We start from the raw sequence: 13,432 nt of genomic DNA, 5'->3' as shown, positions 1-13,432 counted from the left end.
TCACCTTCAGGGGAAATGCTGGTCAGAGAAATCCAGATTTGATCTGTCCTTTACAGTGTTTCTCAAAGAATAGTTTGCAGACACATTCCAATCTACCAGCCATTTACCCCTCTATAATGAGATAAGAACAGAAATTGAGACTAAACGTCTAGAAACTGTTAGAGTAATTTGACATTGCTGTGAAATCGTAGCACATGATTTTGTATGTTGTAAAAAGTATTAGTTGTTAAAATACCTGAGGGGGGAAAAAGCTAGTCCTTCACCACAGTTAATTTGAGAAACACTTCTTCGTACAATCAGGTACAAGTCTCCTACAAACCTCCTCTTTCTCTGCTTTTGCAGAATACATTGTAGAGGAGGGAAAAAAACCTTTCCTCTATACTTTTTGGTTATGTGACTGAGGCCTGCAAATTAAACTGGCAAATGACAGATAAGCAGGAGAAAAGATTTTCATTCGCACATGGGGGGTGGGGGACATGCTCACAGAAAAAAGTGAAAGCCACAGAGACCCAGAGGCTTATATACCATTTTAACAGTGAAAGTAAAGAGACTAGACAAGGGAAGGGGGGAGTTTGGGCATCTGGGGTTGGGGGTAAATTGTGGGAAGGTGATCGGAAAATATATGGTAAATAAGAGTTATTTAGTAAGGTTTATTACACAGGTAAGAGTAGTTTTCTTCTTCCTGGTACATGAGAGGGGAACACCTTTACAAAAGGAAATTTCTGTCACCTTTACAAAGGGAAATTTATGTCCTGTTTTTAGGCAGAATGGAGGAGAGTACAGCATTCTTCCTGTATCTGCTGATTTTCGATTGCCTTCAGTTCAAAATAATCCTGTACTAAAGTGGCATATTTTGGGTGGCATATTCTGATTCCCTTCAACATACAGCCAGCCATACCTTGTGCCTCTAGACCTGTGATCTGTTTTGTTTGTTTGGAGCATTTGTTTATGAAAAGTTTTTAAAAATTTTATAAGTAATGCATGTTTATTACAAAATTTTTAAAATTCAGATAGATGAAGTGGGAGAGGTAAGATCATTCATAATCCCATCACTTTTCACAATTCAGAGTAAACCTCCCATAGTTTTTCTCTGTGTATAGTATAGAAGCATTCCCCATACTCTTCCTTAGCAGGGTTTCTTCTCTGTCTCATTTACTCCCTCAGAATGGAACCAACTGGGGAAATTCAGAACATGCTTCTTGAAGCTTCTTGGCAGATCCAGAAACACACTAAGATGGGAAGCCAAAGCGAAAAACAATAGAAGAAGCCTTATACTTGGTTTTTTAAAGTTTGTTTATTTATTCATTATTTATTTTGGCTGTGTTGAGTCTTCATTGCTGTGTGCGGGCTTTCTCTAGTTGCAGCGAGTGAGGGCTGCTCTTCGTTGTGGTGCGCAGTCTTCTCATTGTGGTGGCTTCTCTTGCTGTGGAGCACGGGCTCTAGGCATGCAGGCTTCAGTAGTTGTGGCACGCGGGCTCAGTAGCTGTGGCGCACAGGCTTAGTTGCTCCATGGCATGTGGGATCTTCCCGGACCAGGGCTTGAACCCCTGTCCCCTGCATTGGCAGACGGATTCTTAACCACTGTGCCACCAGGGAAGTCCCATAATTGTTTTTAAAATCATATTATCAGATAAAGTTTATCAAAGAATTAAGACATTGAACTTTTTGTTCAAGGTTATTATATTAGGATTGTATGCATTATGAATATGTATATTTTAAGTTTCTGTGATGAATAAAATTTGCATGAATAGCAGTATTTTTAGTTATTTCTGTATCTCATAAAATTTAAAATTAATGGATTGCCGTTTTTACTTTAATATCAATTAGTGTTGCAATTAGCTAATCAACTAGCTTTAATAATAGAAAATTACTTTCACAGTAATGACTTACTTTCAGACTAAACCCTCGTAGAGCATGCCGGCATGTTTCAGAAGTTCCATAGGTTTTTTTTTTTTTTTTGGTACCCCTGGTTATGAACCATTGTCTTAAAAAAATGTATAATAGCCAAAAGATCCCATTTATAATAGCAACTAAAAATATAAAATGCCTTGGGGGGGAACCCAATAATCAATATTTGGAACTAATGTGAAGAAAACCTTAAAACTGTAACTTAGAGACATGAAAGGAAATGGCGAGGCGTATCATGTTCAAGGATGAGAATATTAAGAAAATGTTAATTTCTGCTGGTTAATCTATAAATATAATATTATTTCAGCCAAAATATAAAAAATGTTTAGCGTTTGAGAAACTGATTTTAAAGTTCAGCTGGGAGAAAAAACTCATAAGAAAATGTTTACAAAGAATAATAATGAAATGAGACTTATTTTGCCAAATATTAAAATATACTATTGCAGAATTAAAAATGGTATGGGACTAGATACAAAAATAGTGGAAAAGAGTAGAAACCTAAAAATACCTTGGTGTGTGTATATGTAAATGTAGAAATTGTCACTTCAAGTACTAGTGTTTCAGATATGTCCATGAAAAATGAGTCGATTCATGCTGGTGATTGTAGAACAGGGCAGTAAGCAATTTCCAGTTATTTCCCACTGACTGGTTCCCTCCTTAAGTGTTGTCCTCTCACCACCTTAGTACTTTCTCCTACCCTTAAGATTTTTTTCCCCCTTCCAGATCCCTCCAAAAAAGCCTTCCCTCTAGCTCTAAGGATTCTTATTGCTTTATGATGCAATCAATTTAGCTCTCTCCTTTGCCTAACTCTTCTCTCTTCTAAGTTGAATAGTGCTTATCCTCACATTTCGCAATTAAAAAGGAAAATGCCTAAACAAAACTGTAATTCCCTCACTGTGTGTTTTTAGTCTTCACAGATCAACCAACCAGCTTAAACTGCAGCCAGCTTTAAAAATAGTGCTTTTTTTCTCCCCACAACACAAAGAAATGAGAAATATTCAGCCTCTTTAGTAGGCAAGGAAATGTAAATGAAAGCAATCATGAGTGACTTTTTTTCCTCCTATCTGATTGGCAAAGATTAAAAAGAATAGTCATCCTAATAGAGGCAAGGTAGAGGAAAGAACACTTTCACACCCAGTAGTGGCAGTATAAATTGTTAAAATATTTCCAGTAGTGTATGTATCAAAAGTATTATTGTCTGTGCCCCTTGACCTAGCAACTCTGCTGGTAGGACTTATACTGCAGCAAATGATCAGGGTTGTTCACAAAGATACATGATCGTGTTCATCCGGGCTTTATTTCTGATTGTGCAAAATGGGCACTGCCATACTTCAGAGTAGACTGAGCCATCATAAAAATTATTTTGGAGAAAAATCCTATTTGACGTTGGAAAAAGTTCGTTGGCTGTGAAATGAAAACTAGGTAAAATTTGTAAAGCCTTGTAAAAATGTGAAAGTATTTTCATTTACGTAAAACCACACCAAGATTTAAATAAACTATTCATTAAATATTTACTGTGTGCATAGTATTCTGCCAGGTTTTGGGTGGGAGTATGTTGAAAATATAAAATATACTTGTTCTTTAGGACTTCACCCTATTTTTGAACTGTTGAGCTTGAATGTGTACATTTGTTCCTTGCACACCTAGTAGGTGTAGCTGTAGATAATGGAAAGAACATTAAATATAGATAGGGATTTGAATTCTGTCCCTGTAACATACTTGTCTACTCACTTAGACAACTTGTTTGAGAACGAGAAGGATGCTGACCTCATGGGATGATGGTAAGAAGGAAGGGAGATATAACAAGGAATGCTTTCCATGATACTTGATGAATAGTAATATTAGTTAGTAATGTTTATTAATTATTATTAATGGATTAGTTATTAATTATAGGTAATAGTAATGAATAGTTAGTTCCTTTGCTTTCCCTTCTGGAAGTCTATTTCCTCAGTATAAAACCTGCAACAGGTATTTTGGTTCCTGAGCTACTAAATAAACGAATGAATGAGATACTGGATTTGAAAACACTTTATAAGACTTAAAGCATTATGAAAATGTTAGCTAACTATTCATTGATATATGTAATAATCTGGCAAAAGTTTCATGTATACACATAAATATGTTTCTGTGTAAGTGCTAAATGTTATAATATGGGCTATATAGAGTTGTTATAGAATTTAAGCAAAAGAAGGCCTTAATGTGACTGGTAATCGTTGAGAGGCCTTCCTGGAGAAGGTGAGATTGGAATGGAACCTTGAATTAAGGTAGGTTTTGAGTGTGAGAAACAATATATACAGAAATGTGGCAGAAAAAGAAACAAAATGGTATATTCAGGGAGTAGTGTAAGACTAATCTGCGTAGAGAGTGAGTTATTCTTGAAAAGTCATTAGACAGGGTAGGTAGAAGAAGCAAGGTATGGCTGAGACAACAAGAAACCTTACTGATCTGGTGAGAAATAGAGAACCATTTTAAGTTTGGAGGCAAGATAGTAGCCCTGCGTCACCAGCACATCAGTGTGTTAGAGTATGTTTGTAGCAGTTAACTTTGGTAATGGAAGTATAAACAAAAATTAATTATGGATTAGCTAATTATTTTTTTCCTTTCACAGTATATAGCTTGAATTCCCTTTTAGTGGCGATAACTATAGCTAAATGTTTTAGAATCGTTGTTGTATTCTTAAAATATTACATGATGTGACTAGATACAATTTTGGAATTTGATTCAAAAATATGCCACAACCCCCAACATTGCCCTTTTCTGAGACTTTTTGTTGTGATAACCTAAAGAAAATTTATAGGCAGTTTCCCACACTTTATGTTATTTGATGCTACCATTTGCTTGTTCTTCCTGTTTTTTCCCCCTGTAGATTTTCAGTGTTAAGATGGTTATAATGTCCTTTATAATTTGTCTATTTTTCGTCAAAAGGAGATTTAAATAATTTATTATAATCTTTAGCTGTAAGTCAACTAAAAACTTAGTTACAATGTATTCACTTTCAATGTTTACTTCCTGAAATTTTCTCTTTCCTTATATTCTTTTTCACATTTCTCTACAGTATGGATGGAGCGGATCTGTGTTTTGAAATCGTAAAACGAGCTGATGCTGGTTTTGTATACAGTGAAGCTGTGGCCAGGTACGTAATTTGTATGAACTCCCCAGAAGTAAAGGTAGAAGTAAAAGAAGGAAATGACAAGGAAATCACATGAAGTGGCCTGCTCTTTGAACTGATGACGAGCATACTGCCACTCTTTCTTACAAGGAGCATCTCTCTTTTAATGTGCATTAGTGGAACCAAACAGTGACTGGAAATGCAAAATATTGAACAATGAATTGATCTATTTATATGGATTTACAGTTTAACTTCACTACTGCTATCTTTTCCATTTCTGATGACTTTTATACAAGGAGGAATTTGATAGCTCAGGAACCGTGTAGAACTAAACTTGGGTCTTTTTGTGTGTTTGATTTTTGCTTTTTAGCAGATGTGTCTCATTAGTTCTTCAGTTTGCCTTTTAGTGATAGCAAATTGTTAGGTGACCAGTTAATCTGAGAAAAAGCATAGAACAGTAGAAGGAACAGAAATAAAAGCACAGTTTTTCTGCTGAATATATTTGCTTCAGGCCAGTGTTTGATCTCCCAATCAAGTAGCCACCATTGTTCCAAGTGTAGGAGTTCTTGTAAAGAACTAATGAATCAAAATAAGGATTTAATATGAAAAATCACAAGAGCCATGCACTGGGCCACTTGCTTGTAGATTTGAAGCAGTACAACTTTCTGTTTTGGTGACAACCATATCATAAATACCCACTCCAATAAATTGCCTTTTTAATACCTGGGGTACAGCATCCCTCCTCAGTCACTAACCATAGTATGTTGAAGGGTTCAAACCCACAAACCCATTAGGATTTATTAAAACTTTCTACCATTTGAGAAATAGTTACCATTAAATGATTATAACTTTCTCCCTCCTATCATTCTTTTTATAATTATGGCACAATGGACAGATATGACTGAAAATAGCTTAGAGACTACTTCATGCGACTTTAAGCTTAGAATGGCTTGACTTTCTTCAAATTCTTTGCCCTGCCTTCTCCTCACTGAGAAGCAAGGTCTCCAGTCTCAGGAGATGGAGCAGCCATAGCTATAACACAAGATAAAGAATATACTCAATTGTAGGTAGCTGCTGTTTTGTACTCCTGGAGCTAGGGAGAACAAGCAAATGAAAGTTTATATATACTAACTTTAATTCCTTCTTTTAACTCCTGATGTATTCATGGTAGAACTGAGGCTAAATATCCTTTTTCTTTTGTGCCATGTTCACTGAAGCATATTCTAGGGTTTTCTTTTTTTTTTAATCCCATTTTACTCTTGTTTTGAATTCTTATCACAGTTTAAAATTTTTATTTTGTATTGTGTTTCAGAATTAAAAAGCGTTCTTTAATACCAAAAGTAGTCAATGCTGTCTTGATTTTTCTTATGACACAGTGGTAAACCACTTTCTTCTACTAAATGAAACTCTCAGACTTTTGCATATCATTGTTCATATTTATTTCTTTAAGAATTTGAGTTTGGGGCTTCCCTGGTGGCGCAGTGGTTGGGAGTCCGCCTGCCGATGCGGGGGTCGTGGGTTCATGCCCCGGTCCGGGAGGATCCCGCGTGCCGCGGAGCAGCTGGGCCTGTGAGCCGTGGCCGCTGGGCCTGCGCGTCTGGAGCCTGTGCTCCCCTTCAGGAGAGGCCACGGCAGTGAGAGGCCCGCGTACCGCAAAAAAAAAAAAAAAAAAGAATTTGAGTTTTGTATTTTCCCATATTGATATCTTTCAACAGCAGCATCAAATAGGAAAAACTAAAAATGCTAGATGTTGATTTTATAAAATAGTGAAGCTTGATGGAGGAAGATGACGTTTTCCTTTTGGAACCACAAAAACACTGGGGTACCTGGCATATAGGCTGTAACCAGTAACACTTTTACTCTGTTCCCTACTCATCCCTATCACTTTTCCTTAACTTTGAGCCTGTCTCTGCCACTGGACTAGATGTCAGGATAGGGAGAATAGTAGTGTTGTAGAGGTGATGTCATACAGTGAAATGACTTGAGTTCTCTCCCAATCTTGAGATTTATAGAAAAGTTAGATGTTTATATATATCAAGATGATTGTATATCAATCAAGCCTGTTGATTTTAAGATCTACCTATATTGCTGTTAAAATGGTGATTTTATGAAAGGAACTTTCCAGAATGGACCAGAAAAGAGTAGTATTGGGATCAGTAAGTGACACTGCATAGAGAGTGGTTTGGCACAATTGATTAAAAACCCTTCCTAAAAATGACAAAAGGGAGTGGCCTCAAAAAGTATGATTATGTATGTCCCCTACTGCAGAGTACCAATGACCATGTAACAAGGGCACGTAAATCCTTCCTTTGGTTTAGAGCGTTCAACCAGGTGACTTCTACCTTCCTTCTCTCTGATTCTGTGATTTTTTGTTGGAAAATTCAGCTTGCATTAGTTATTCTAGTGAGACCAATTGCAAGAAGACTCTGAGACACCAAGTAATCATATTGATAATGTTGTTTTTCTCCAACTGGCTGAGCGTCAAGAGGAGCAGCAAAGCATGACATGAAAGAAAACTGCGTTCAGTCCTTACAACCCAATTAGTGATTACCTCTGTTCTTTCAGAGGTGGTGAGTTGTGGAGCAGGCTAACATATAGGATCAGATTATCAAATCAAACTCTCACAAATCAGAGAGATATTCTTCCCTAGCACCAGGCTTTACTAAACAGTTATAAGGATACGAGCAATCAAAAGGCTCAGCTGAAGCAAACAGAGCTCTGGGCCTTTTAAGGGCAGCTCCTCACTTCATTCCTTCCTGCATCAGAAATGCACCTCTGGCCCAGAATAGATGAGGTCTCTACGTGAGGTTTGTGAGATTCCACACACAGAGGGGAGCATTTAAATTATGAAACATCTCCATTGTGTATCCTGGAGAGTTGTATAGCTTACATGACATCTTCCAGGAAGCCATTCATGCCTCAGAGATCCTGGGTTCTGTTTATCATAGGTAGTCCTTAGCCAGGAACATTCTGTAAAGGGAATTCCAGAGATAAGCTTTCTTCAGCTTAGCAAAGAGCTTTTTTAAGTGTAGTCTTTTTTTGCCCAGAGTTGCCAAAGAGAGTAGGCTGAGTCACCTCCCTTCTTTTCTTCCACCTCCAAAATACCTCCTTCCAAAGGAAGTGAGGATTGCTGGCCAGCTCTTTTCTTTCCACAGAGTTATCATCATTCCTGATCCTTAGGGATGGAGACAAACATAGATATTGATGAGTTTCTCTGAAAGTATAGGCCACCATGATGCTTCATGAAATGAAGCTTTTTGATTAAAGTTTAGTCAGCAACTCTCTAGAATGTATATGGGTGGATTTTGGTTCTGTAGTCTGCTTGCACACTATTCACATGCACAGCCTCCCAAGGGTCATGACTGGGAGGGTGGAGAAAGATCAGTTTAAATATGTTATATTTGGGGGAAAAAAATTCTACCCTGCCCCCACAGAAATTCTAATATGTATGTATATTTGGGTTAAATAATTGAGTATTCGGATTTAAAAATGCTCATTCATTGAGGTTTTTTCTTTTTGAGATAAGAATTTTTTTTTTAGAATTTTCTTCAGGCTAAGGATAGAAGTGGCTGTCCTAGTGCTAAGTATCCAGAGTAGTCGTGCTGTTAGGTATAAGCTAGGTCCATATTACCTAACTTAAACTTACCTACTATTCCAGTGTTCACACCTAGATGCACAAATAGGCTGTTCCTAAATCTTGACTAAATTTGATAATAATAGACTTAACCTTTGTAGCATGCTTTAGAGATTTTAGAAACTAGAGTTTTTCACACTTGTTATCTCTGCCATTTCGGGGGGTCACAGATCCTCCAAAGCATGATTTGAACCAGGAAAGGGCCACAACACCAAGTTAAGAACCCCTAACTTAAACAGAAAGTTAATTTCAACTGCACTGGCCCAGGCAAAGAGTATGTGACCGTGACCCGCCATGTGTACATTTGCAAAGTAAGAAAAATTGGACATCACAACTGCAGGAGCCTGGCTCCTTCTGCTTAGAGCCCAGTTGTGAGGAGACAATGATAAGTACAGGAACAAAGCCTGGGGTTTTTTTCCCCCTGCCTTTCATTTTTAAACTAGAACCTTCTGATCAATTCTAATACATGAAATAATGCATATGCTAATTAGAGGGACATTGATGTGAGTTTGGCTAGATAGTAGTATACCAAAGAGGGAACTCAATGGAAATGTCTTAATTTTAAAGCAGGAGTGGAGAAAATTTTTTTTGGTCTTGAGTCACAAGCACACACACAAGGTCATTTGTAAGTACCATTAAATTATTTAGTTTTTATTTTAAAGTGTGGGGAATAAAAGATCTGGATAGAAAAAAACAAAATGCAATAAATACTAAGCAATAATTAATGTTAAGTATATTGCATTTCTGTGTCATGGCTAGTTGGGAAGGAAAAGGGGAAAGTGAGAAAGGAAGAGGGATAGTAGGGAGAAAATGACAGATATGAAGGGAATAAAATTCAGAGGAAGAGAAGATGAAAAAGACCCTCAAAGAAGAAACAGTGGGATTACAGAAGAATTTCAGAATGGAGGGAAGGAAATCGAAGTAAGTTCTGAAGTAATGCTGAATGAACTGCTCTTGTCACACCCTGTGGCTAGTTGACTCTGTTACCTTTTTTTTTTTTTTTTTTTTGGCGGTACGCGGGCCTCTCACTGTTGTGGCCTCTCCCGTTGCGGAGCGCAGGCTCAGCGGCCATGGCTCACAGGCCCAGCCGCTCCACGGCATGGGGGATTCTGCCGGACCGGGGCACGAACCCGCGTCCCCTGCATCGGCAGGCGAACTCTCAGCCACTGCGCCACCAGGGAAGCCCATTTTTAAGGACTGTTCTTTAAAATGCTCGCTCCTCCTCTGTTCTTCACCTGGACCCAGTGCGGAGCCTCTGTGGACCCTGCTGACCTTGTGAGGAGTTTGACTTCCTAGGACTTAGGCCCAGAAGGAACTCTGCTTTGTTCAAGGATGCCCCAACTAAAACTTGATTATGTTGCAAAAAGAAATTGTAGAGGCATAAGAGGGTTCTTCTTTCTTGTTTGTCCTTAAAGCTAAATGGAAATAAGACAGAGAGCCAGCCTCTGCTGGCAGATAAAAGGTTCCCACCCCTTTAGTCAGAATCCTTGGTGTACCTCTGAGCACTGGTCACTTAATAGCAATCCAGTGTAACTAAGTAGAATTAACTGAGTGTCAGAAAACTTTTTCATGTTTTAAGCTTGAATTTTTAGTTTGCAGAGCTATTTTAGTTATGAACTGTGTGAAATTCCTTTGACTTAGATATCTCAGAAAATACAGAACGCATTAATTCTTTATAAAGCTCATAAACTTATGCATCTGCCAACTTTTTCATTACTAAGGTGCACATTCCACCAATCTTGTCTACTCAAATGAAAAGTGTCTGTGGGCAGTGAGTATGAAGGTGGGAGTTATAAACTAGGGACACTGTACATTAAGTTTTAAAAATATAAGGGTTTTTTTTTTTTTACAGTTTTAGATTTCTTTTGTTTTTCTACAGTCATTACATGAGACAGATACTGGAAGCTCTACGCTATTGTCATGATAACAACATAATTCACAGGGATGTGAAGGTAAGTCATTTTTATCACTAACTTTAATATTTGTGAATAGAAACTAACTTATAGCAATGATAAGAATTAGAAATTTTTCTTTAGTGTTCTTATAAAGAGTATCTTAAAGTTAATTTTACTTACAAATAAAAATTTGTTTAACTGGTTTATATGTGGAGAGTTGTACTAGTTCTTAATAGGAACACTTTTTTATCATTTCAATTTCCTTATTTTTATTAAAATGTACACACATTCTAAAATTCTGTTATTCCTCCTTCGCCATTATGTGTGTAAGAGAGAAGTGTGAAAATCCAACAAATAGGAAGAACCAAACAATATCCTATACTAAGTTAATTGGGGGGAAATTAGAATTTGGTTTATATAGTAAAAGTTCATCACACACTTATATTTTCTTAATGTTGCAATGTAGAATAGTCAGCATTTTATTTTCTTTGCAGAGTTTTTAAAAATAGTCTGAAATAGTAATTATAAATGCAATATAGTTTGTACCCTTAGGAATATGAATATTACCATTATTCAATCTTTATGCCTGTTTAATCCCAGTATCAAGTTTATGAGAACTGTCAGTCCCTGGCTTATAAGGTGTCAGGTAGGACATGGAGGCATGCAAGAAAGGAAGCCATGGGCCTTCCTCCTGATGCCTACCCCCTTTCAAGGCCTCGAGTCACTAAGAGCCCCTGTGGTCTCTCTGGCCCTGTTGTCTACTTTCACGTGCTCCTGTTTTGTCACTGGCCTCTCTCTAACCCGCAACATCCACAGATATGGCGCTCTCCTTCCCTCAAGATGTATTATCAAAGGCCTGGCTCCTTTAATGTATTTTAATGGTTAAGAAAATTAAGTAGAATTTAGTTAAATTTTCTATAACGTTTGGGAAATTTTAACTGAAATTCTTGTGGTTAAAAGCTGAGGGAAAGCATGAGCAATTCCAGATCAATCTGGTAGAATGTTATAATAGCAATGAAAAATAATTGGAGAAATGCACAGAATACACATTAGTGTAAATTAGTTGTAAAATGTCTTATTCTTTTCAAATGTGGTGATAGGAAAATGATATTATTATTGCCACTCAACATTAACAGCCCAATGGATACATAGCACTTTTATAAGGAAATATTCTTCAGTTATGCAAACAAAGAGAATAAGAAGTGTAGAAAGATAAAGGGGGGAGGGAATGGTCAATGATAGCAACGTGCTGTGTCATTCTTTTGCACTTAATTAATGTAAGAAAATGCATGTATACAGAGTGAAGTATATCTCCTTATATATAATGACAAAAATGACAATTTGAGGGACTTCCCTCGTGGTCCAGTGTTTGAGACTCCGTGCTTCCACTGCAGAGGGCGCGGGTTTGATCCCTGGTTGGGAAACTGGGATCCCACATGTCATCCGGCATGGCCAAAAAAAAAAAGACAATTTGAAAACTTAAAATGTGTAAAACAGATTCTTAGTTCATAGAGTAGCATTGTGTTAAAAACACTTCTGCTCAAGAGGCAAATTTTTAAAATTGAGATATAATTAACGTTTAACATTATATTAGTTTCAGGTATACAGCATAATGACTTGATATATGTGTACACTGTGAAATGATCACCACAGTAAGTCTAGTTACTCTCTGTCACCATACAAAGTTACAAAATGTGCAATATAATATTATTGACTAGTCACCAGGCTGTACATTACATCCCCCTGACTTGTTTATTTTATGGCTGGAAGTTTGTACCTCTTACCTGCTTCACCCATTTTGTCCACCCAACCCCCTTCACCTCTGGCAGCCACCATTCTGGTTTCTCTATCTCTGAGTTTTGTTTTGTTTGTTCATTTGTTCTGATTTTTAGATTCGGCGTGTAAGTGAAATCATAGGGTATTTTTCTGTATCTGACTAATTCACTTAACATAATACCCTCAAGGTCCATCCACATTGTCATAAGGGCAAGAGTTTGTTCTTTTTTATGACTGAGTAGTATTCCACTGTGTATGTATGTGTATATGTGTGTGTGTGTGTGTGTGTGTGTGTGTGTGTGTACACACTACATCTTCTTTGTTCATTCATCCATCAATGGACACTTAGGTTGTTTCCATATCTTGGCTATTGTAAATAATGCTGCAGTGATGTGGGAGGTACACATAGTGTTTTTTCTTTTAGCGTTTTCAAATTAGTGTTTTTGTTTTCTTCAGATAAATACTCAGAAGTAGAACTGCTCGATCATATGGTAGTTCTGCTTTTAGTTTTTTTGAGGAAACTCCATACTGTTTTCCAGAGTGGCCACACCAATTTACATTTCCACCAATGGTATATGAGGGTTCCCTTTTTTCCTCCATCCTCACCAACACTTATTATTTCTTATCTTTTTGATGATAGCCATTCTAACAGGTGTGAGGTGACATCTCATTGTGGTTTTGATTTGAATTTCCCTGATGATTAGTAATGTTGAACATCTTTTCATGTACATGTACTATCTGTCTGTCTTTGGAAAAATGTCTATTCAGATCCTCTGCCCATTTTTTAATCAGATTGGGTTTTTGTTATTAAGTTGTAAGAAGCAATTTTATTTTGAATTCTGTTCTTGAAAGGTAATTATATCAATATCATATGATAAATGATTGACAGCGTACTCTACTGTAATACTTTCAATAATATAGTCAGCTTTTTGATTAGCCATGGTATTTGATATAATGACAATCCAAAACCAAATAAAATCCCAAAGTAGTTATGTTTGAATGCTGTGCTTCACCTTCTAACTTACATTCGATTGATTTATTCAACAAATATCCGAGTGCCTACTTCATGCAGTATACTGTGCTTGGAGCCCTAAAGGCATTATTATGGTC

At 37.0% G+C, this 13,432-nt stretch overlaps 1 protein-coding gene across 5 annotated transcripts in view; it reads left to right on the top strand.

Annotated features, from left to right (window-relative positions):
* CASK (calcium/calmodulin dependent serine protein kinase) overlaps nt 1-13,432 on the top strand; it is a 385,576-nt gene that overhangs the window by 192,221 nt on the left and 179,923 nt on the right. For all 5 annotated transcript variants that reach the window (XM_082681940.1, XM_082681938.1, XM_082681939.1 and 2 more), the window contains exons 4-5: nt 4,964-5,041; nt 10,531-10,603. In XM_082681940.1, the coding sequence (XP_082538066.1) occupies nt 4,964-5,041; nt 10,531-10,603 (151 nt within the window). The remainder of the gene's footprint in view (nt 1-4,963; nt 5,042-10,530; nt 10,604-13,432) is intronic.

Source organism: Grampus griseus (genome assembly GCF_964374135.1).
Source record: "Grampus griseus genome assembly, chromosome: X".
In the NCBI taxonomy this organism is placed as follows: Eukaryota; Metazoa; Chordata; class Mammalia; order Artiodactyla; family Delphinidae; genus Grampus; species Grampus griseus.
Note: the sequence above shows the minus strand (reverse complement) of the source record. Positions and strands in the feature narration are given on the sequence as shown.